This window comes from Adiantum capillus-veneris, chromosome 7 (assembly GCF_014529385.1).
Source record: "Adiantum capillus-veneris isolate H3 chromosome 7, ASM1452938v2, whole genome shotgun sequence".
NCBI lineage: Eukaryota > Viridiplantae > Streptophyta > Polypodiopsida > Polypodiales > Pteridaceae > Adiantum > Adiantum capillus-veneris.
The window spans coordinates 91,792,268-91,818,210 of NC_140937.1; the positions used below are offsets into that span (position 1 = coordinate 91,792,268).

General features: G+C 44.9%; 1 protein-coding gene across 1 annotated transcript; it reads right to left on the bottom strand.

Annotated features, from left to right (window-relative positions):
- Positions 1-260: 260 nt before the first annotated feature.
- Positions 261-23,020, bottom strand: LOC147454220 (zinc finger transcription factor YY1-like). The gene is made up of 6 exons (XM_086516223.1): positions 22,833-23,020; positions 22,476-22,534; positions 1,744-1,934; positions 1,569-1,658; positions 1,354-1,497; positions 261-1,062 (listed from the first exon to the last, which is right to left on the bottom strand). The coding sequence occupies exons 1-6, from the start codon at positions 22,979-22,981 to the stop codon at positions 478-480; spliced, it is 1,218 nt and encodes a 405-aa protein (XP_086372349.1). The 5' UTR covers positions 22,982-23,020; the 3' UTR covers positions 261-477.
- Between the last annotated feature and the right edge of the window lie 2,923 nt (positions 23,021-25,943).

Genomic DNA, 25,943 nt, shown 5'->3' on the forward strand with positions numbered 1-25,943 from the left:
CCTCAAGGAACCGTACAAATCAACACAGGTATGTAGGAGTCATAGACTAAGAACCATGGCGGCTGAGAAGAAAGTCAAAGTCATCCGGCCTCTCTCTCTTCTTTTTTTTTTTTTTTTTGGGAAAAGTCAGGGCTGTATATTACTGAGTACAATATAATCCCCAACGGATGCCAAAATAGCCTATCCGGCCTCTCTCTATCCATCCAAGAGCTAGCATATTTCGACATTTGGAGCGATCTTGATGTGTATGGACAGATGCAGCAATAAATACAGCCAATCATAGGCAAGAAACTATTAATACAAGCATTGACAACATTTTGCTGTGGCCAATTATGGAGCCAGATAGTGCTGCTGCAGAAACACTATAAGCTTGGCTCCACAACTTGCAACATCAGATGACAGTGCAATTCTCTGAGCTTCAGTTTGTTGAGACAGTCCCACTATAAAACTTGTCACTGGCTTTCACACCGCAGCACACTAGTCCATGTCATCCTCTGTCTGTTCATCGTCTTCATATCCCATACCCCCATGCATGATTCTGCCCACGCTTTCATCCTCTGTATCTTCACCATCTTCTTCCTCTGTCTCCTCACTATCTGCATGGTAGTCCCTTTGTGCAAGCTCTTTCTGCATAGCTGGAAGGCCCGCCGGCGGCACTCTCATGTTAAGCTCTGAAGGGGCCACATTGGGCCACTTTCTTTTCACAACCTTTGGTGTGGGTGGCTTTGAAACAAATCTCAGCTTTCCACGACCAGCGCCATGCACAGACCCGCCTTTGGGGTCTTTCTCATATCCCTCGTCCATGTCCTCATCTGCAGCTGCTTTTCGCCCTGTTTGATTCGTAGCTTCAGGAAGGCTTTCATTCACATGCTCTTTGCGAAGGTGAAGATTTAGTTTGTATTCATGTATGTAACGCTTGTCACAACCCTTGTAAGGGCATGCAAATGGCCGCTCAAGACTGGCTGCGGTAGAGGCAGCTGCTGCTGTTTTTTGGATCTTGATTTCCTTTTCTAATGAAGGAGGAAGAGGAGGAGGAGCCAATTTCACATCTGGCGGCAGTACCTGCAAAAGAAAAATGAAAATTCATGGTGTTTGTATGACAAAGATTGAATTTGTGCTGTTATTCACTAAGGGCAAGGACCAGGTGGAAGCTTTTGTAATGGGTGTCATATGGTCAGCAGACCAAACCCAGCCAAGGAATACCTATATTCAAGAAGAGAGACCCATACCCATATTGCCAAAAGGAAAAACGATACTTTAAAGACGACTTGATGCAAAAGAGCGTCTTCCAAAAACGGTATAAAAGAAGGGGCAGGTCTGGAACTCTGCTCCAGAAACTTCACATGGACAAACCTTCGCATGATATGTACGGAGATGTGCACGCAGCTTGTACTCATGAGCATAACGCTTCCCACAGTCTTCAAAAGGGCATACATGATAATTCTCCTGTGTGTGTGTTCGCATGTGAGAGCGAAGGTTGAAGTCCAGCGAGAACGCCTGTAATCGCAGCTTTATTAGATAGAACTGAAAATCATAACTCTTCTATTACCAAAAAATGAAATACAGACCTTTCCACATCCATCAACTGGACAAACAAAGTGCCTCTCCCCTGTGTGAGTCAGAAAGTGCCTTTTCAGCTTTGAGCTATCCATAAACCTCTGCAATAAAGAGCATGTTCCATCAACATTACCATCTTAACTCATCAAAACAAGGATGACAAATCAAGCTGAGACTATCTCAAACCTTTCCACACCCCTCATAATGGCAAATAAACTGCTTTTCACCATGCACATTAGAGTGTTTACGGAGGGCACTCTGCTCTGTAAAAGCTTTTCCACAGCCTTCAAAAGTGCACAAATAAAGAACCTCGTACTCTTCCTCAGGCTCTTTTTCTGCTTCTGGGTTTTTGTCTTCTATTGACTTTAAGATATCATCTGAATTGATTCAAAAGACTACATTATCAAGAAGAGCTAATAAAAAAATTAATTTCAAAAAGAAAACATGACAGCTGCAGAGAAATCACAATACAAGCAGAGCAGAAACTCGTGGATAGCAGCAAAACAAACAACCGATAGCCAGTGCTGAATATTGTGCATTATGACCATCAATGAACGCCAGTATTTAAGCTTCAATAATCATTGAGCACTGGAGACACATTTATAGTTAATAATTTGATAAGGTAAATGGTGCACCGATTCAAAAACGCACCAATCTCTCACATTTGTGCACTCCAAGCTTTTCATTTTTTTAAGATGTTATTCACAGAATGTCCGTCAATGATCAACGTAAATGCTCTTAAGCCAATCCCAGTGCACCTTTTTGGGGGAAATTTATTTGACTTGTTTTAAAGCACCCCTCTGGAAATGCCAATGCCCGAGTTGCATGGTGTGAGGCGGACAGTGAGAGTCTACGCCGGACGGCCAGTGAGCATTGAAGTTGGGCAAATGGACTATAAGGTTAGCCACGGTGGGGCTACGAGTGTAAATCACCTGATAGCTGGCCGACATTGCATTTTCCAATGTGGTTCCAGTGGTGATTGATAGTCAGACGACCAGTGTGAGTGCCGTGGAAGCATCTCCTAAAATTTAGGGAACTGCTATTTTGGACCTGAAAATGTGTTTGTGTCATTAGCTCTGGAATGACAAGGGGAACATTTTATTGCTCTACTGCCAAGTCAAATGACGCAGCAGTTGAGATATTTTTAGCGAAGTTGGCCAAAGTCGGAAACTGGGCGAGATGTCACTCTGTGAGCACTTCTGCCACTCTGGGCGAGTCTACAAGAGAGAGGGGGCGCCATTTTCAGCTGTAGGCGGATTGCAACACGTTGCAAGAGCTATGGAGTGCTTCCTTTCCCTCTTATGTACAGTACAGTGCCAGGAGTGATGCCCTGCACGCTACGCACTGCTCTCTCTCTCTCCCCTACGAGCAGTTATGTTATGCCCCTCTAGTGGGCTTCTCATTTGACCAATGTACAGTTGTGTGGGTTCATGCGCGATTGCCGAGGCAAGAGCCTCTTGCACAGGTACTGGATTAGCTAGTGGCTAATCCCCCGCAGGTACAGGTGAATTCGGAGAGGTTTCACGTGCGAAATCTCGTCCGATTCAAAGGGCAAGTAGCCCTACAGGTGCGGGAGCTCGAGGACTTGCTATGGATGCGACCGACACACAAAGCGGAGCCCGAAACAGGGAATTACAGCCTGCTGTGTATTTTTGCAGGTTTAGGGTTTCGGCCCTAAACGGTCTCTAATACCCCCAGCAGGGTCGGGGATGCAAAGGGACTGCTGTAGAGGTGATCTGGCGCAATTTCGGGGCAGAAAACAGAGAATTCAGCGTGCTGCAGATTCTCGCCAGGTTTTGCAAAGTGTCCGTATGCGTCGGAAAATCATCTATTGCGTGGGGATACTGACTGTGAAGTGACCTAGTACAGTTATGCTGCCGAAATCGGGCCAGAACAGATGGAATTCACCCCAGATTGTGCAAGGCAGCTTGTAGAAAATCACAGGTTTTATTCCCTCTGTTAAAGAATAAAGAAATACCGAAAGGGGCGCCAACCTTTGGGGCCTACAGGTGTCGTTGTCTGCTTGGGAGCATTCTAGCTTCCTCGCTGTGCTTTTGTTTTGAAGTGTAATTCCAGTCTCAGTTACAGTTTCTTTTTAACTCATTGCTTTGTGTCGTTAAGTCAAGTGCTGAAGAATCGGGCGAAAGCTAACGTCTACCGCCCTATGGGCCGGTTTCACGAGTCCTCAAGACCCACCAAAAAACCATAAGACATCTAAATACCAAAAATGTTGCTCGCAATCTATCAAGTACACACACTGCATAATGCAAAAACAATAAGTGTGTCATTGGCGTACTCCTGATCAAAAGGGTGAGGCTCCTCAGGCACAAACATACAAAGAGCATAAAACTATGGTGTCCCCATCAATATGGCCAAACCCAATCCGAGTGGACCCAACAAAGGCCTTGCAGCCACAATCACTGGATGTACCACCACTACTAGTCAAGCTAAACCCCATCAGAGACCAATCTCCTACAGGAATTCAACAAACTTTAACACGAAGTCAAAGCGAATTCTACAAACAACTTGACCACTCGATAGCACCTATGCGCTTACTGTTCATTGCTCTCTCACCTCACCTGCCTTTGCTCAGTTGCCTCACCCCAGCCCGGAAGTTCGCAAACCTTGCCCCCCCCCCGGGGCCCCCTCATGCTATTTCCGCTCCCCCTTCGATTCATGTCCTCCCGCCCAGCCCGCCCCCCTCGCACACGCACCCCCTGCCTTCTCCGCCTCACGCTAGTTCCTTTCTTTTTCCCACGCCTAGGCTCTCGCCTTTTTGGCAATGTCTACGCCAACAGATGCTTCTTCATGCTGATGGCTCCACACATGGGCGGGTGTCTCCTCATGTGTCCCTTTGTTGGGTCTAAAGGCCCTCTGGCCACCCTTGTATTCATTCATTTATTTTTTGGGTGTGAACCACCCCTAGGGTCACTTAAGTGACCCTATAGTGTGTACCCTAAACTTTTAATAAAAGATAACTTTGAAAGGTGTGCCGAATAAGCACACGCCAAGATCCGCGTACGTTCTCTCTCTCTCTCTCTCTCTCTCTCTCTCTCTCTCTCTCTCTCTCTCTCTCTCTCTCTCGTTGTCTGCAGAAAACACCAACGCTACCCTCTACCAGCTACAAGCACTCCTTCAAATTGACAAAAAGAAGGTAAGTTTCAGCAAAATCAGCCAGCCATAAAGCCACCTTTGGCTGAAAATTCGACTCCTTTTGATGTTGAAAACGAGTAGCAACCTATTGTGCAATTGCAAGAAGACAATGGACAACAAATAGATGCACAAAATGGGATTATACCACATGACTAGCATGCTCAAAATGAATTACAACAGCGAGGTAATGTGTCATGTGCACATCTAACCCTATGTGTACGTGGACAAGCTACTTCATGACAAGGGTTCAGTTAGCCTAGCTTAGGAAGTGTTCTTGCACTTTTGTGAGCCTGTTCGCAGACCGTGCATGTCCGGGCACTTACATTAGATGCATATCCTCTGGTTGCACACAGCATGATCATCAGATTACCATTAGAACCCATCAGGAGCATTTTTATAGTGCACAGACCTATTTTCCCTATTTTAGCCATTTTTTCACTTATTATTAATAATTGACTTTGTTGGGAAATTGGGTAGGGCAATTTAGCCAAGTCAATATATAAGAAAACCTAGCGTTTGTTTTGTTTTGTTTTCGGAGTCGGGTAGGGCATGCCCGGCCGCTCCCCTCATACGCCAAAAAAGTATACAAGAAGAACGACCGGGACTATGCACCCAGAAACCGAAGGCAAACGCTTTTGTCACTAGTTTCCTCTGGACTACGAGAGGCCAAAATTATCTACACTCTTGGGGCCATGACTATTCCCTTGCGAGACCCTTCGAAATGTGAATTAAAATAATTTTTGTAAAAAATTTTCAAAAATAGCAAGTTTTTGGTCACCCAACCCGTTCAGTTTTGACCGTCTCGAAAAACTGCACCCGTACCCCAAATTTGAAAAAATGCTTTTTCGGACCCCGAGGGCTGCTAAATATGGCAGGTACTCGAGCCAGTACGTCTTAGTTAGAGCTTCGTATAGCAATTTTCGGCATCAAAATCCGACTTGTATGACCCGTTTTAGCCTAGAACCAAATTTCCTAAAAATTGTCCGGGGAGGTACCGGGCGCCCGAGGCTGTGTGGGAACAGGTTCCAGTCCACTCCAGACCAGCTTTAGCAGCTAGGGGACGCCCTCTTGCCTTGTGGGAGTCCTGGGAAAGCTGCCAAGCCAGTAACTAAGTCTCAGAGTCAGTTAACCAAGCCAACCTGACACTTGGTGGGTAGAGGAACTGAACTTGCCAATGCAGAGACTAAGTGCTCCTTCAGATGCTAATAGCAAGGCTGGTCGATTTTCAGCTTGTAGGAGCCTATTTAAAAACCTGCACACACACACACACACACACATATGCTCACACACACAAAGTGCACACACACACACCTACACACACCTTGGGAAGGTGCTGCCGGTACACACACCTTTTGAAGGAGAAGCAAGGAGGGAGGTGCTGTCGAATTCTCGCCTCAAGAAGCTCGATTAAATCAGAGAATCGAGAAGATTATCAACCCTTAATCACGCTTTTTCTCCAAGCTAATTATTTAAAGTAGTGAGTAAAATGGCTCCGATTAAGAGAACTCGCTTCGGTGGTGCCCATGACCGCGAGGCAGGAACAAGCAATGTCAATGGAAAGGGAAAAGCTCACATGGAGGAACAAATACCGGCCATCTCATGGGCCATTGACGAAAAAATGGAAGAAGTAGGTCATAATTTCATTCAAGTTGTTTAATTTAACATTGCACACGTTTAGCTAGGAATGAACATATCCCCAAACATGTTGGAGAAATCCGACGGAAACCTCGGCATTGAATTCATTGTACATTAAGTTCTAAAGTAGGAAGGAAATGATTGATGGGTACGCTGTTTGCAAGAGAAAAGAATGTCTGCTAGGGAAAATTTAGCTCGACATGTTCATTTTAGTTCCAATGTTGAATTAGTCCTGACCCCCCTACTGGTCACAGGAGGCAGAGTTCCTGGTTAAGGGCTCTTGAATCCACGTCTACTGGTTAAGCGGTGGATACCCACGTCTACTGGTTAAGCGGTGGGAACCCACGTCTTGCTTTCTATGCGGTAGGAATGTCCATGTCGTACTTTCTATGCGGTGGACATACCTAGTTGTATGGGCAGCTAGGCGACAACGGGAGGAGTAAACTCTCGCTGGAGGGGGGGATGTTGTACCTCCAGAACATTGGAATTTTAATGAATAAGTTTGAGTATAATTTTTACTAGAGTACTGTCTTGGTGCCGCTTTGCAATACTGATTAAAGGGTTGTCTTAACGAACAATGTGATTCGGAATATAATCAAGGAATCTCTATGTTGAACAACCATTGTGGTAGTAATTAGGACACACAAGGAAGTGTGAGTGTGGGGGTGGAAAGTGGGGGCTTGGCTCAGATTGCCAACGCCTATGAGATGGGTGGTCCCGATTGGTCGGGAACTCTGTGTCCCCATAGTGCTTAATTCGATATTAGTAATACTCATTGCCCCTAGAGCGGTGAAACCTCGAGAGTACGTACCTCTAAAACATGGGGAAAAAAGCACTCGGGGTTTCTCTCCTCTTGGAAGGTGGGTCTTAGGATCGCTAGATAGTTTAAGTACGCTTCCCCTGCGAGGTGGAGCTAGATCTCCTTGCTAGTAGGCTCGAACTCGACTCACTTTGTGATGAGAGATCGTCCGCTAGTTGAACACTGAACGACTTTGTTTGCTTCCGCTATAGATCTAGTGGCCACCAGGTTCACCATCAGATCCGCCGTCTTCATATGGCGGGGTGGGGACCTCACAATAGGCTCCAACGCCAGGCACGAATGCCTCTCGCCTCTTGGTATGCCGTTACCACCACACATAAAGCTTAGCAAGCATGATTGCCCAAAAGATGTTGCAGCTACCCATGCTATGAAAGGTATTCCTTATGCATCAGCTTGTGGGTCTTTGATGTATGCCATGGTTGCTACACGCAGTGGGAGTTGTTAGCAGGTTTATGTCTAACCCTCGCAAACCACATTGGGAGGCAGGGAAAAACATTTTCAGGTACTTGAAAGGTACACGGGACACATGCATATGTTATGGAAAGAGTACATTGTTTAGGTGGGGACTCTGTGATTCGGAAATGGCAGATGATATTGACACTCGGAAATATACCAGTGGTTATGTCTTTACATTGGTTGGTGGAGCTATTTCTTGGTGTTCAAGATTGCAAAAAGATGTTGCATTGAGCACTACAGAAGCTGAATATATTTCAGTCACAGAGGCTTCAAAAGAAGCCATTTGGCTTGGTCATCTAGTGAGGACTTTTGGTCTTCCAGCTCATGCTCCAGTGCTTGGTTGTGATAGTCAGAGTGTGCTTGGTTGTGATAGTCAGAGTGCGTGGCTAAGAATGCCATCTTCCATGCTCGTACCAAACACATTGATGTGCAGTACCATTTTATACACCAAGTGCTGGACAAATGTCAAAACACAGGATAATCCCGCAGATATTCTCACTAAGTGTCTTGCTAAGACACAACATCAACATTGCTTGCACTTAGTGGGAGTTACTTAAAGGTACCACATCGGGCCTTTAAGTGGGAGGTTGTTGGGTCTAAAGGCCCTCTGGCCACCCTTGTATACTGTCACAAGACGGGCACCACGTGCCAATAGAAAAGAACAAACTGAACAGACTTTTAGCACTTCAATAACAACTGAACTCAGAGCGAGAGAGAGAGAGAGAGAGAGAGAGAGAGAGACGACATGCGACACGGAGTCGCGAAATTCCACCCAGAGAGTATTGGCCCCAAACCTTGGCGCCTCTTTCGGTATTTCTTTATATTGCATCAACACAATACAAGCCAGTACTCCAGACTCTGCACCTTCTCCAAGAAGCATGCCAAAGAATGAGCCCATGGCCTCATTTTTAAAGGCCTTAGGCCCCAAAAGCAGTTTACAGTGAAAAGCCTTCAAACTCAAAAGCATCTGGTCCAAAAGCAATGCCCAAAAGCTGCTAGCGTAAATCACGAAAATCTGTACAACTGCCACGTCAACAGTTAGCGCAAAACGCGAAAATCCGTACAATTTGCCACGTCAACAGTCCTGCGTGAATTTCAAGTTTTTCGTACAGTTGCCACGTATTCTTGGTGTGTGTGTGTGTGGGGGTCTCTTGCTTTATTTTAATTCCTTTGTGTCACTATGGCCCCATCGAACAGGGTCCCCATAAGTTGGTAGGACTTCTTCTTCTGTTGTTGTTTGTTCTTCCTAGGGTTTAGGCCCCTAGGCTGTGATCTGCAAGTTGGCATCATTCTTTAGGGCTTGACACGTCAACAGTTTATGACATCCCCCCTTCTTGAAAGAGAGTAATCGCCCGCGTTACAACATATCTGCAAAACAATTCAAGTTAGCTCAAAAATTTCCGAGGGTCATTCCGAGGAACAATCAATTTGCTCTTTTTGTTAAGGAGTTAGCTTCTCCTTTCGGCTCTTTTGATCAAGGAGTTGGCTTCTTCTTTCATCCAGATCGGAACTCTTGATATTCCGGCGTAGTAAAATCAGGCATCACACCCAGACCGCATTGATCTTCCATGGGTCTCTTGATGCACTAAAATTACATACCCAGGACATCTCATCCAATGGTTGGCACATCACAATGCAACACAAATGCTCACATATGCATGTTACAAGACACAAAAAACAGCGCTCTTGAGCACTACCCCGAGACAAACGGTCAACGGTATGAAGCTACTCAACGACTACCTTGTCACTCCCCCCGCAAATAACCTAAAAAGGTCCGGGCCATGAGCTCAAAGGACTGTACAACCAAACGCTCTCCGCAGTCTGCGTCGCTTGGAGGTTCAAGCATACAACAAAACGCTCCCTAGGCATCGGCCTGCATCGTTCGAAGGTTTTCTAGCATACAACGGAACGCTCCTCAAACATCGGCCTGCGTCGTTCAGAAGTTTTCAAACGTACAACGAAACACTCCCCAGGCATCGGCCTGCGTCGTTCCGAGGTTCAAACAATACCAAAACAGTATTTCTCACTTCTCCACCCAGGAGTAAAATCACCAATCAATGAAACCATTATTAAAACCAGAGTCAAACAATTCAAATCGGCACCAAGACAGGTTCTAAACAGATACCATCCATTTCAAACAAACTTCAAACAAGATCACCAAAAAAGTTCAAACAGAACTCCAACTTAAAAAGCAATCTCGACATCAGCCGAGCTAGAAAAGTCGACTGACTTTCCATCTTGAAACCTACACCAAAAATTAGGGTTAGGTTCATTCCATAAAGTTATAGCCAAGCACAGCATGATCCATCAGCTCTTGAACAGACAATGTTTCTTTGGCGGCAATGGTACTCCCAAGATAGCAACCGCACTGGACCTCAGAGGTTATCAACAAGAGACACCTGTTGAGAGATGTCTAGAAATTTCAATTATAATCTGCTAGGGTTTCCATGGCAAGCATTTCAAGATACCCCACTTTGCCAGAAGTTGCACTCCGAAGGAAGATGTTAGAAACCATATAACTTCGGGCAAAAAAATTCTTGAAAGCTTGCCAAGTGCTTGCAGCGAGCGGCTTGGTAGCTATATAGACTTCCACCACTACATGGCACTTCATCTGAGAAAAACAGCAGCTCGAAACAAATCTTGGATCCTTCTCTTGCAAGTGATCTTTATGGCTTATGCCCTATAAGACATGAGCGGTGAAGACGGGAGCGCACCCGATGCGCGATCAAGTAAGGGTGGGAGTGGCTAATAAGTCCGGGATCGGAGCATGAAGCTAAAATTTCCAATGAACTTTGGAAGTGCGATCTTGCTCTGTCTGCTCTTTGGTAGGACCGGTACGCTTTTAGAAAAGCACACGCCTAATGCTCTAATACCACTGTCACAAGACGGGCACCACGTGCCAATAAAAAAGAACAGACTAAACAGACTTTTAGCACTTCAATAACAACTAAACTGTGAGAGAGAGAGAGAGAGAGACGACACGCGACACGGAGTGGCGTAATTCCACCCCAGAGAATATTGGCCCCAAACCTTGGCGCCCCTTTCGGTTTTTCTTTATATTGCATCAACACAATACAAGCCGGTCCTCCAAACCGGGCCTTTAAGTGGGAGGTTGTTGGGTCTAAAGGCCCTCTGGCCACCCTTGTATACTGTCACAAGACGGGCACCACCTGCCAATAGAAAAGAACAGACTGAACAGACTTTTAGCACTTCAATAGCAACTGAACTCAAAGAGAGAGAGAGAGAGAGAGAGATGACATGCGACACGGAGTGGCAAAATTCCACCCACAGTATTGGCCCCAAACCTTGGCGCCCCCTTTCGGTATTTATTTATATTGCATCAACACAGTACAAGCCAGTACTCCAGACTCTGCACCTTCTCCAAGAAGCATGCCAAAGAATGAGCCCATGGCCTCATATTTAAAGGCCCTAGGCCCCAGAAGCAGTTTACAATGAAAAGCCTTCAAACTCAAAAGCATCTGGTCCAAAAGTTGCTAGCGTAAATCACGGAAATCCGTACAACTACCACGTCAACAGTTAACGCAAAACACGAAAATCCGTACAGTTTGCCATGTCAACAGTCTTGCGCAAATTTCTGGTTTTCCGTACAGTTGCCACGTCATCAACTGCCACGTCATCAATTCTTGGTGTGTGTGTGTGTAAGTCCTGCTTTATTTTAATTCCTTTATGTCAATATGGTCCCATCGGACGGGGTCCCCATAAGTTGGTAGGACTTCTTCTTCTGTTGTTGCTTGTTCTTCTTAGGGTTTAGGCCCCTCGGCCGTGATCTGCAAGTTGGCTCCATTCTTCAGGGCTTGACACATCAGCAGTTTCTGACATATACATTCATTTATTCTTTGGGTGTGAACCACCCCTAGAGTCACTTAGTGACCCTATAGTGTGTCCCTAAACTTTTAATAAAAGATAACTTTGAAAGGTGTGCCGAATAAGCACACGCCAAGATCAGCATATGTTTTCTCCTCTCTCTCTCTCTCTCTCTCTCTCTCTCTCTCTCTCTCTCTCTCTCTCTCTCTCTCTCTCTCTCCTTCGTTGTCTACAGAAAACACCAGCGCAACCCTCTGCTAGCTGCAAGTATAACCGGCCTGTACAACGTAGAGGGCGGTACTATTTCAATTACCTGTTAACTTTACACAGAGCACTGAGAAGGGAAGAGAACACAGTTGCGTCCAGCGACTAGAATGTCACTGCGCACACGAGACCGACACCTTGTAGGCCCCAAAGACTGGCGCCCCTTTCGGTATTTCTTTATTCAAATTAAGGTAGACGATCCGACCACTTAGCACAAGCTTTCACAAAGCTGTCCAAACCTGGCGAGGGCTGAAAACACAGGTTTTCGACCTCATTTTGGCAACATAACGACGCAAAAACCCCTTTAGGTCAAAAGCACCTGTCCAAGACGGATTCCCTCGCTATCTGGAAGCTTTCTGGTGAGCTGTCACAGAAATTCAGCGGGCTGTAATTCCCTGTTTTTCACTGCCGGGTGCCCAAAAGCCTGTACACGCATCCCAAGGCTCTCACGAGGCTCCCCTTGCAGTTTAGGTGAGAAACCCTAAACCTGCAGAAAAACACAGCAGGCTGTAATTCACTGTTTCGGATCGTTTTTAGCGGAGCGAACACGCCTACGCGTGTCCCAAGGGCTCCCGCACGCAATGGGACAGTTCCCCTGTGAATCGGACGAGTTTTCACGCGAGACTCCGAGCTCGCAATCTTTCGCAATGGAACTGTGCATACCTGTGGGGGATTAGCAATTAGCTAATCCGGTTCCTGTTCAGAAGGCTCTTGCCTTGGCAAACGCGCATAAACCCCCAGAATGTACATGTTCATCTGAGTAGCCCAACTAGTGGGGCATTACCATATGTGCCAAAGGGGAGAGAGAGATGCACGAGAGCAAGTCATCGCGCTACATGAGACAGAGGAGAAGGCAAGCTTTCCATTAAAGTTGTAGACCTACACCCACTACTCACACACACACTGTAGGTCAATTGTGTTCAAAAATCAGCCTCCTCTCTCAAATTGGGCGCCCCCTCTTCATGCTGGAAGTGACAAAACTGCCTGGAGCCGCCATATGTCCAGTTTGCCCCTTTTGAGTTAATTCTCTAGTTCCCACTGACTTATAAAGTTATAAGTGACTTTTCGAGTGGCCAAGACTTCATTTGGCGCACACAGGCTTCCATACTCATTAGGATTCAGTGCTAACTGGCCCGACCAGTCCCAGACTCCCGCTGTGAGAAACCTATTCGGCCGCAGCCGTTTCACACTGGCCATGCAATGTCCACTTGCACCTTTTCGGGGGTTCCGGGGAAAACAAGTAAAAATAAATATAAATAAAAATATCTAGTACTTATTTACAGAAGGCAACAGGACAAATACACCTCTTGGTGACACACCCCACCCTTGAAATACTGCAAGCGACCTCGCTTGCATGCCAATAATACATGCGATATCTCCTGATATCACATATATTCTATGATGGGAATCCAAGATATACATGCTTCCGGAAATGTAGCGTTGGACGATTAAACAATCCCACCAACCTGGCTACGACACATATATCAAGCATAGAAGTCTTCTAGTGTACTCTGAAGCACAAACTTCTCTAGCTAAATTCTGTATGGAAAGAGTAGATACAATTGCTTAACTACTCTCTTGAGCATCATGAACCATGCTCTTGCCTTGCTCTAGAAAAGCTACATCAAGTCACTGTGGGTTCCATCTGAAAGGCTTCAAGATACAATTGCAATAGCTGAGGTGAATCAACCAATTCAGACTCTTCCATCCATTTGGCATCCAACGATGGATAGTTCTTGAACTTCACCAAATAGCGTCTTGAAACCTTTCCTCTAACCTTTCTTTGTTTATGTGCCAATATCTGTTCAGGAACAAGGATTTCATCCAATTCTTCCAGTTCGGGTTGTTCTTCATCAAGCATATTCTCTGGCACATTACCAGCAAAGGGTCTTAGAAGGCTGACATGAAAAGCATTATGTATTTTCCAGCCTTCTGGTAGCTTTAACCTGTAAGCTACATCGCTGATCTTTTCTGAAATCTGAAAAGGACCATAATATCGCATACTAAGCTTAGGAAACAAGTGTTCCTTGCCTTTCCTTTTCCTTGACCTGGCCTTTTCAAAGCGCAAAAGCACCCAATCACCAAGTGAAAATACAAGTTCACGACGGTGATTATCAACAGCTTTCTTTTGCTTAGCCTGAGTCTTCTCAAGAGCAATCTTTATCTTCCTGTATGTTTCATCCATATCTTGCACATACTTGTCTGCCTCAAAAATCTTGTCCTTAGTCTGCAAAATGGGCGGGACTTTCTTCCCTCCTTCCACTATCTCAAATGGTGCCTTACCTGTTGACGTATGCACAGTGTTATTGTAAGCATATTCAACCAATGGAAGATGGTGTTCCCAAGTTGCCTTGTGCTCTGACACATAACATTTGAGCAGGTCCAAAACAGTAGAATTTGCCTCTTCTGACTATCCATCAGTTTGCGGATGAAACGAAGAAGAGAACTTTAGCGTAGTGCCCATGTTCTCAAACAATGCCTTCCAGAAAAGACTCGTCATACGTGGATCCCTGTCACTGACAATTGACTGAGGCATCCCGTGATATTTAAAGATATTGCTCATGAATATCTTGACCATGTGTTCTGGCTTTATTTTCTTCCTCACAGGAATGAAATGGGGCTTGTTTACTGAACCTACAAATGATAGTCCAAATCCCATCATTGCCTGTTTTTGTTCTTGGAAGATCAAAGATAAAGTCCATTGCTATGCTTTCCCATGGCCTATCAGGGATTGGCAATGGCTGCAACAATCCCGGTTGCTTTTGTCTGTCAAATTTGACTTTTTGGCATACTAAGCATGATCTTACAAATGTGTCAACATCTTTACGCAAAGTTGGCCAATAGAAGAATGCCTCAACCCCTTTCACTGTCGCATCAATTCCACGATGCCCAGCATAAGGTGGAGCGTGACTTTCCATCAAAATCTTTGGCCGTAACTGTTTAGTAACGCATAACTTTCCATGCATCATGAGAAAGTCATTCTTAAGCATATAGTGCTCATGATGTTGCCCATCAACAAGCTGGTCATAGATCCTTGCAAAATCTGAATCTTCAGCATATTGTGTCTTCATTTCGTCTAGTTCACAATGGTACGGAATTGACACTGCTGAAATTTGGGGCTTTCGTGACAGAGCATCAGCCACCACATTCTTTTTCCCTTGCACATGCACAATCTGAAAATGGAACATTGAAAAACTTTACACAGAGCACTGAGAAGGGAAGAGAACACAGTTGCGTCCAGCGACTAGAATGTCACTGCGCACACAAGACCGACACCTTGTAGGCCCCAAAGACTGGCGCCCCTTTCGGTATTTCTTTATTCAAATTAAGGTAGACGATCCGATCACTTAGCACAAGCTTTCACAAAGCTGTCCAAACCTGGCGAGGGCTGAAAGCGCAGGTTTTCGACCTCATTTTGGCAACATAACGACGCAAAAACCCCTTTAGGTCAAAAGCACCTGTCCAAGACGGATTCCCTCGCTATCTGGAAGCTTTCTGGTGAGCTGTCACAGAAATTCAACGGGCTGTAATTCCCTGTTTTTCACTGCCGGGTGCCCAAAAGCCTGTACACGCATCCCAAGGCTCTCACGAGGCTCCCCTTGCAGTTTAGGTGCGAAACCCTAAACCTGCAGAAAAACACAGCAGGCTGTAATTTGCTGTTTCGGATCGTTTTTAGCGGAGCGAACACGCCTACGCGTGTTCCAAGGGCTCCCGCACGCAATGGGACAGTTCCCCTGTGAATCGGACGAGTTTTCACGCGAGACTCCGAACTCGCAATCTTTCGCAATGGAACTGTGCATACCTGTGGGGGATTAGCAATTAGCTAATCCGGTTCCTGTTCAGAAGGCTCTTGCCTTGGCAAACGCGCATGAACCCCCAGAATGTACATGTTCATCTGAGTAGCCCAACTAGTGGGGCATTACCATATGTGCCAAAGGGGAGAGAGAGATGCACGAGAGCAAGTCATCGCGCTACATGAGACAGAGGAGAAGGCAAGCTTTCCATTAAAGTTGTAGACCTGCACCCACTACTCACACACACACTGTAGGTCACTTGTGTTCAAAAATCAGCCTCCTCTCTCAAATTGGGCGCCCCCTCTTCATGCTGGAAGTGACAAAACTGCCTGGAGCCGCCATATGTCCAGTTTGCCCCTTTTGAGTTAATTCTCTAGTTCCCACTGACTTATAAAGTTATAAGTGACTTTCCGAGTGGCCCAGACTTCATTTGGCGCACACAGGCTTCCATACTCATCAGGATTCAGTGCTAACTGGCCCGACCAGTCCCAGACTGACCGACCCAGACTCCCACTGTGAGAAACCTATTCGGCCGCAGCCGTTTCACACTGGCCATGCAATGTTCACTTGCACCTTTTCGGGGGTTCCGGGGAAAACAAGTAAAAATAAATGTAAATAAAAATATCTAGTACTTATTTACAGAAGGCAACAGGAAAAATACACCTCCAAGCGCTTCTTCACCCTTCATAGGTGGTGGTGTCTCCTGGTGTGCCCCTTCTTAGGGTGCCCTTTCATCGCCAACAAACACCTCTCTCTAAGCACAGGAATAAAACATTATGTTGCCTGCTTTTTTCCCTACACTCTAACTAAGCCACTTACGTAAGTCTTGTTAAAAGCCCCATGATGATGTGGCACATTAATTAAATAAAAAAACTCTGAAGGCAAGCAATCTCCAGCCGCCAATAAGCGAGCGCTCTCATTAAAACACCCAACCGGCTAGCTCAAATTTCAAGCGCAGGTGTGGACAGCCCCCCTCTTCTGTGGCGATTACAGAACCAATCCCCTACTCAGTGCTCCCGTTCCTGAGCCTCTCCCAGAGCAAGAACCTCTTCCAGATCTGGTACCTGAACCAGAGCCAAAGTTTCTTGTGGAGCAACTAGTCCCCGCCTTGGTACTTGCACCAGACTTCCCTCTTCCCGAGCCCGCTCCTCAAGACCCTTACTAGCAATAGATGCAGATCCCATCCATAAAGAGTACCGTGTGTATGTGAAACATCATCACGCCACACACTTCCAGTTACTCTCTCTGAGCAATCTGCATTGCCGGATCACAAGATGGGCAACGACTCCATTCCACCGGAGGACTTGATAACAGTTCTCAAAGAGCAAATGAGAGCTTCATAGCAGGCTTTCTCCATCGGCCTCTCATCGATGACCTCACGTTCGGACGTGCTCTAGGCTTATACTCCTTCACGGACCAAGCTGGCAAGCAGCCTATAGAGTCGGCTTTCTCATTAGCAAATTCAGTGGCCGACCAAGAAGAACCGCACAAATCAAACGTTCTGCAAAACAAATTTTCTCACCCAAAGCATGGATTATCAGAGACAACTAGACACAAAGTACCTACGTTCTTGTCGAGGAGGTAGACCTGCCCATCTCAATCTGCTTCCCCGGCTTGAGAAGGGAGTAGCTTCCGCTCCTTTCTAGGATGGGCTCAGAGATTGGGACTGTCATAGAGACTCCTCGCACAGTAGTCTCTGTAGCTGCCAAGGCGGCCGGCATTCCCACACTACGTGTTCTGGTTTGGGACACGCACTCTCTTCCGAAGGTCATCCTACTACCTAGGGTGAGTGGTGGTTGGTTCCGTTAGAGCGTGGAGTATTCGGGCCTCCCGAATCAGTGTTATATTTACCGTCAGTTGGGCCATCTTGCGAAGGCATGTCCACGGAGGAGACCAGACCTTCACCACAGGCTCAGCCCCAGCCTCCTAGGGCTGGTCAACAACAGCAGACAGAGTCACAGGGTACGCAGGCAGAGCCACCCTCCGAGCCTAGGGCTCAGGCGGAGGAGGACCGGCAGCCAGCTCCACCCTCCACCTCAGCCTCACCTCCGACAGCCCCTCCCCGTATAGGGAGCGACCAAATCTGCCCTATCTCTCCAAAAATACCCCCCAACCTGTACTATGGAGGGCGCCCTGGTCCACAAAGCATAAGTATGCCACATCATCAGGGTGACACATAGGTGAAAAGTGTAGTATACAAAGGCTTGCCCCATGAAAACCTAGAAATTAGGGTCCCGCATCATGTTAGCCTACCATGTGCGCACATACATGGATTGTACCGTCGAAAAAGGTACATTTGGCTCAAATAGGACCGAGCGCAGCCACAAAACGGTCCACTCCCTGATTTGCTCCTGAGCGATATTGAAGCCACCAAGACAAAAGATGAAACTCTAACACCCCCTCTTAGCTTCCGAACGGGGAACCAATCCAAGGGATAATGTCACTTGTGGTAGAGTTTTGGTGAAGATATCAACACTGACAAGGTTATTTCACATAGAACATTACTCAAGATATATAGTACCAACCAGGGTCTTCTCTCGAGCAGATTGATGTTGTATCTTTATATATCAACTCCCATGGGTCATATCTCACTGAAATCAAGCTTTGCCTGCATGGCCACCTTCCACTTCGACTATAAAAGTGCCTCCTCAATTGTAAGAGATTCTCTATCCTTTAGGACCTCAAGACATAGTTCACCTGTAATAAAGCTCCATCTATCTCAACTTTCTACAACCACTGAGACCACCTCATAGTACCCAGAGCACGCCAATCCAGTGGAATGTTAGTTGTAGCCGGTTGAGTTGAACTGTTGTAACAACTCCCTCAATCGACAAGGACTTTGGCTTATCTCAATGCTCGAGCATAGTCCGTACCATCTCCACCACAATCATATTCTTCACCTCCAGAGCAGAGTTACCCGGAACGCGGAACGGGAACGGCGACGGGCCTCCCTGCGGAACGGGGGAACGGGAATGGGCCCGAAACGGGAACGGCGCGGAACAGCAGGCTAAAAAAACACCCAAATATTATTTTTTTTAGCGTTATGTATTTGAATACAAGTAGTATTAGAGTCCTTTGACTCTAATATCCACAAAAAACACGATTCGAAGACCATTTAACCTTATTATGACTTGATTGGGATGTGAGGCGCCCAGAGTACATAGCCAGATGAACAACAATGAGCAAACACAATGCCCATAGTACATACACAATGCTCTCAAATAATTGCAAGAGTAGTAGTCAGAGATAACACTTTGGAATTAATTATGGCTAACATAGTAACAAGCCTCAAGGGCCGCCAGCGGCCAAGGTGCTACAAAAAAACCAAAGGGGGGCAAAGTTCAAACCAGACTTCAGTGACCACAATACCAAAAGACTGAAGGTGACAAATACCATAAAGATGCTAGTAGCTACAAATGGCAAAGAGGGCAAGGCTCAAGCAGCCATACAAAAAGGTGGATAAATGGCAAAGACTCAAGACTCAAGAGCCACTAGCCTGAGAGGCCTCCCAATCCGTAGTAGCCGGCTGTAAATCATGCACATCCTCCCATTCCTCATCATCGAGGTCTAGGTCCGGCTCGATCTCAGCCACAAATGAAGTACCTGGTGTTGGTGGATGTGCATCTCCACCCGCCTGAGAAACCTCTTGCTCCATCTCCCACTGTGTAAAAGGATCTGTCTGTTTGTCTGTACTCTTGCAAAGCATTTTCAAATTTGCGCTGACGAAGACAAGATCATTAGCCTTCTCCACTCCAAGCCGATTTCTCTTCTTGGAAGCAATGTGGCTAAAGGTACTCCACAATTGCTCCAAGCATGAGGTACTAACTAACTGGCTGAGAATACGGATCGCCAATCTCTGAAGCTCAGGGCCATCATAGCCATAGTCCTCCCACCAAAGCACTGAACCTATTTTCCTGCGATCAATCTGAGCATCTGGACTGCCAAATGACCCCCGCATCTCTCTGTACTGTCTCAGCTGATCTCTGACAATGCGTCGCCCATCTCTGTCTAGAACCATCTTGTTTAAGATCTCTGTAAATTGGTTCATGACTTCCCTATCTGTCTCTTGCCCTGCACCTTGGAACTCTGGATCCACCATGTACGCTGCCCCGTGTAAAGGAGAGGCATATGAATTCCACCTCGAGCTGCAAAGCGCATGGATCTCCTCATATCGTTCTGCGTTCGGCTCAAGCTGTGCAAGCTGCTCAATCATGCGGTCCATTGCCTCATAAATCTTGCCAATGCAAGGATCCATGCCATCCAGAACTCGAAGCAAATGAACCACCGGTTTTACCTATGCATCTCGACTCTTGAGCTCCTTCCAGAACTCAAGATCCTCTGCCTTATCCTTGCACAAAATCCCTGCAACTGTCTTTGCATAGGGGGAGGCGGTGAACTCATCACTGATGAAGACCTGTCGGACCGCATTTTGACATTCAGACAGCCTGCGTACAAGAAGAAAGTTGAATGCGAAGCGGGTATCTGAATACTTTAGAAGCACTTTGCCGCCCGACCTCTTGAGGTACTCACTCCGAACCAAGTTGTGATTGTTTATGAAAGTAGCCACCTTCACTGCATCAGCAATGACTGGAGCAATCCAGTCTAGCTTGCCGATGTCTTTTAGAAGGTTGTTCCCCATGCACGAGAACCTCCCGCCGCCGACAAGGTGCCCTCCGAGGTCACTTCATCCCACCACGACCATTCCTTCGCCTTTTGAGTGTTGCCCGCATGAACGGAGGGGGTTGAACGAGAAGAAGAGGCCATGGATGATGGATTATCCGTGAAAGAGAGAGCTTGATCTTGAACTTTGAGAGAGAGAGAGAGAGAGAGGGATTGAGAGAGAGAGGCTTGCCGCTTGATTCTGTGAGAGCTTGAGCCTTGAGCCTTGAAAGTTGAGGGTTAGAACTTAGAAGTTAGCCCGAGAGAGAGAGAGGTTGAGAGCTTGAGCCTTGAGGCATGCCGCGGCGCCACACTATGGCTTGAGAGTTGAGAGCAAGCTAGGGAGAATGAGCTTGGCTTGAGAGTTGAGAGCAAGGCTCAAGCAAGGGAGAATGGGCCTTGAGGCTTGATGAGTGTGTGAAGAATGGGGGAGGAGGGGGGCATTTTATACTTTTTTGACTACTGAAAATGGCCGTTGGCTGCCTAACAGTCATTTTTTTCAATTTCAAAAACTGTCGTTTATGGCCGTTCCGGTCCGTTCCGTCCCGTTCCGGTGACAGTTTCCAGCCGGAACGCCGTTCCGTTCCGACGCGCTCCAGAAAATCCCAGCCGTCCGGAACGCCGTTCCGACGTTCCAAGGCCCGAAATGTCCGTTCCCTGGTAACTCTGCTCCAGAGTCCACTACTCCATTCTTTAAGCGCCATCCACTATTCACAAGCCCATGCTTGATGCCATGGTCCGCACAAAATCGTACAAGAGCATTGGAGGTAAATTCTCCACCCTTGTTTGATTAATAGCCTTCAACTCCTTGCCAGATTCCTTCTCCACGAGTTTGAAGACCTCAAAAACCTTGTCCTTGTGCTTTAAGAAGTATACCCTAGTAAAGTGGCTGAAATCATCCACGAGAAACATCAAGTATAGAACTCTGCCTAAGGATGAAGTTTGCATAGGTCCACAAAGGCTGGTGTGAACCAACTCCAAAAATACAATAGCTTGGCATGTAGAGTGCTTATAGTAGCCTCTCTATGCTACTTCCCGCAAATGCATGAAGTGCATTGTCCTTGGTTACTCCCAACATCTAGTAAGCCTTTTATCATATGTTCGTGAAAAGCACGACGGAAAGCATTAGTATTCAAGTGGCCAAACTGTGGAGCACATTCTCCACAAGCTCCGTGCTCTCCTCAGTTACACGCTCTCCTACAGGTCATCTTTGGATGGCACACCTCGTGCACTAACATAAGATGGAAGCCCAACTGTGGAACATAAAGAACCTTGGTGAAATGCATCCCCCTTCTGCCGTGTAGGATCAACTCCATACTACCCTCACTATGAATAGGTATCACCAATTAAAGGTGATTGGGTGTTTCTTAAGTTTGAGAAGGCACAATTGAGAAAAGTGAAGAATAATGAGCAGCTTCATCCAAAGCTTCGTATGCGTTAACTTCCAAGTCTCAGAAAAGATCCATAAGGTATCCTTTAGACTTAACTTGCCAGATACTTGGAAGATTCACAATGTATTTCCTATTTCTACTGCGACCTTTTAAGGTGAGATTGCAAAGGACAAGGAACCACAGGAGCAACATGAGGTAGAAGAGACGGAGGAAATCATCATACTTGAGCCGATCTTAGCACACAAGGAAAGAAAAGTCAAGGGTAAGCTGTCTATCTCTATTCACCAGGTGGGGTCATACTGATGAGTGAAATTATGAATTTAGTGCATCGAGACATCTCTGCAAGGTCAAAGAGGCCTGGATGTGATGGCTATGTGTTTCATTGGGATCGCACTGTGTACGAGGTCTTCAATACATAAAGTGGGAAGTTGATGATTGCTTTTCCTCCTCTATAAACTACCCACTTGGCAATGCTTCCTTAAGAGAGAAAAAGAAAGAAAGAAGAATAATGCTACAACAATAAGTCTAGCCTCATGAGTGTAGCTATATATGACCAACAAGACCAGAGGATCACAATATTTTGTCCCCCCAAGCAACAAACTTGGTGCCATATACAAAGAAACACGCTAGGTCAAATTTTAGACCTTGGAAATAATAAAGTAGGCACCATAATTAGGACACCCAAATAATAAAAGACGGAAAGCGTATTAGAGCTTACATAAAGCAAAAGAAGCCATACAACTACGCAAAGCAACTACCATCTGTTAATGGAACTATATCCATAATCTTAAGTTAGGGCTTTAATCGGTTCCACAAAGCAACAGATACATATCAAACTTACGAAGGAATTTCAAAACTCAAACTTGACTGTTGAGCAAGCTATAAAGACAGGTGTTTGTAGAGGACATAAGAAAAACTCACCATTGACCCATTTTAAAAGTGTCAATTTCCCTTGATTCAAGACTGTATCACAAGGCACCCTACATGCATACCACGTGGAAGTTAGTGAAACGCAGCAAGTTATCCCAATGAGTTAAGGGTTGTGTATGCGGATTGTACCCTAGAAAGACATGAATGCACATTTGCTCAAGTTGATGCTTTAGCTTTACTCTGCTATACATAATGATTGATTCCTCTGTTTTTGTAAAGCCAATAAACTATAGATTTCTTATGTTGAAGACACGCACTCTGCATTCTACCCTATGCACCTCCTAAACACATAGCCAATTTTCCAGCCCTGAAGCTCTCTGATGCGGGAAACAGAGAGAGAAATCTTACCACTGCTTGAACCACTTTGGAGTCCGGGAGAGTTGGGCGTTGGGAGGATTGGAAGGCAACGTGGGTTCTCCTGCGGGCTCCATGTTCTCGTCGCAGAAGCCCATGCTCGAAGCTTGGACGTCTAACAATCGTTTAATTGACATGCACATGGAAGCAATCTACTTCTTCACGCTTTTAGCTTTCTAATACAATTTCCCCGCCTTTAAGTTGAGACAAAATGTTGAAGATATGACAGCATGATCTGGTAGGGGTGTAATAAAGTAGGTGGGTAGCTTTAATGACTCTAGAGTTAGTCACTACAAGAGGGGGGAATTCATTCTACGTCATATTTGATTACCTGTTGAATGACCTTAAATTACCCAAAGTGGAATCCAATGAACAAGTTCATATTTATTGACACTATTGTATGTTCTTTACATAGAATAGAATTATCGAAGGCTATATCATGCCTTAGTATCCAATTTAGCTTTTGAAAGTGGTGACTTGGATTAAAGCTTGTGAAGTGTACAAGTGGTAAAAAGTATTGGAGTGTTTGACCATAGGCATCTTCCTTTGGAAGGACTTTAGTTTCTATCATTCCTGTGTAATTTCTCATCAGATCGTAGAATGTGTTGCTCTTGTTGCTAGAGATAAGTCATTTGGCATAGTTTTAAAGGTGAGGGATCAACGTAGTGTATAATGTTGCTTCTAGTCATCGCAAGTATTTGGAGACAATTCTAAGCTAATTTTGTTGCCAAGTTTTGCTTCCTTGAGAGAGAACTAGAGAACAGCATCAACTTCATAGTATCAAGGCCAAGTAGACCCAACCAGTCACTATCATTGGTGCATATATTGAGGTAGCTCACGGGTTCAGTTCTCATTGTACACTTTAAAAAGGTAGTTCATTGAATACTTTAGAAGGTATGGTTGACAAGTGGCAATCAAATTCTCAGATTGACACTCATCTTAACACCTTGCATTGTGTTCACTTTCAAACTTGTACATCAACATTCAAAGAGTGACTAGCTCATTATTATGTACCTAACCACTATAATATCTATGTGTTCTTGTATTAAAACTAGTACTTAAACAAAAACAACATTATGTTCAAAAGACATCTGGCTCTAGACAACCTGAAAACATTTGCACAAAACTTTTGTGCATTCAAATCATTTTTGTACAATATAGTCAAAATGAGGAAACATTCCAATTATCCCATACATCAGGACACAAAATGAGTCTATGGATGAACTAAGTCTTTGTCTTCAAGGTCGGAAAAGTAACTCTTTAAGCAAGGATAGAATTCTCACTTGCATCCATATAAACAAGACAAGAGATTTTTCTAGCTTTCGATATGTATTACACGCGTCAAAGAATTTATCATTGGTTATTCATGTCCTACGTAAACATTATTAGATTAGCTATTGTCCTAAAAGAGATTTGGTAGTAAAGTTTCCTTTTAGAGTTATTTTAACTCTTGATTTTCCATCAAAAGGCCATCACCACTTCTGATGGGAATGGCATTAAGTGTTTAAATCTTTTTTGTAATCAATTTTATAGCGCATTCAATCACTTTCTAAGTTTAAAGTGTCATCCTTTCTTTTGAAGCAAAATGAACATCCTAGAAGTAAATCAGATGCATGCAATAAGCTAGATCTTCTTTTACTCATTAGTTTTAAAAAATAAACAAAAATCTGTAAGTCTCAACATCAATAAGTTTGAGGAATGGTTCAAGAGACTAATACACTTTTTTAAAAAATATTTCAATTTCCCTTTTTCTATTTTGCTTTGAACTTATGAGTTAATTGACTAAGCCAGCCCCACATTCTCAAAGCAGTATCAATACAATCGTAAGAATACAATCGTAAGAGACTTCTTAGTAACCTCTAATAATTATAGAGCATACATAGCCTAGCATACACACCTATATTCAATCTTTGTTTTAAGCATAGTTAAAATATCTAGACAAATCGGTTTATTTTGTCATAGACTCTACCAACAAAGATTTCAGATCTATCAACAATCTAAGAAGATAACACTGTAGCATTTAGTAATAGATACACAACTGAGAAAAAGTAGCATTTTTAGGTCCAACAAGTGCTTTCTCCTGAAACCATCTCATCATAAAAATCTATATAGGACTAGTGAGACACAGTAGAGAACTAGGTTTTGTCACAAAAGTTTCAAGACAACACAGCTGTAAGTATCCTTTAATAGGTAAAGCAGCCACCAATTTCTAGGTATACATACCCTATTTAGAAAGATTCAAATCCAGGACTGAAAACCCTATTTGGTACAAGAAAACAAAAAAGAGACCACATTTAAAAGCTATATTTGTTGGAGTTAGGGTTGTAGGAATGCACACACAGCTTGGAGATGGAGAAGAAGCTCAAGGCACAAAATGGAGAATGTATTACTTGGTGTGCATATACAAGATAAGAAAGCTCTAGAGTCATAGGTATACATACGAAGCACAGGGGAAAAAACCTCCTAATGAGGGAAAAAAGTACCCTGGCAGACCTAATTGTGTTCACACACATCACTACCATATAAATGATGTGAAAATCTTCAAACTTCTCACCATGCAATGCCTTTGTGAACACATTTGCAAAGTTTCTATGTGTCAATACATAAGCTAGGCTGGTCTCTCTAACTAAGTCTCTCTCTGACATATGATAATGCACTTCAATGTGCTTTGTGCCAATGTAGATGAGGTGCTAGACTCATGTCCAACTCCCAAATCAACTATAAGGCATCTGAGCGCCACACACACTAAATTGTAGTTTCCTTCTACTCAGCCTCACGACTAGAGGTGGCTACAATAGGTTGCTTTTTTTCTCAACTAGATCTGGCTTGTACACAACTAAAGGTGGCCACAATAGGTTGCTTTTTGCTCAACCATGATATACATGAACAATCGAGCATGAAACAAAACCCACTCACGGACACTCATGTGCTATAGCAACCAGCCCACTCCAAGTCATAAAATCCACTCCAAGTCATAAAATGTATGTAAATCTTGTGGCAATGATCCCTCCTCGTGATAAAAAAAACCAAAGACATATAGTGCCACTCAAGTAGCAAAAGATCCTCTTAAGTGCCTCCAAATGCTTAGACCTTCGACTATGCATA

Coding starts and splice junctions, on each gene's coding strand:
- LOC147454220 (XM_086516223.1), bottom strand. CDS start 22,981: ATGTGCATGTCAATTAAACGATTGTTAGACGTCCAAGCTTCGAGCATG. Junction 22,535..22,832: donor CCAAAGTGGTTCAAGCAGTG/GTAAGATTTCTC, acceptor GTATGCATGTAG/GGTGCCTTGTGATACAGTCT. Junction 1,659..1,743: donor ATTATGAGGGGTGTGGAAAG/GTTTGAGATAGT, acceptor TCTTTATTGCAG/AGGTTTATGGATAGCTCAAA.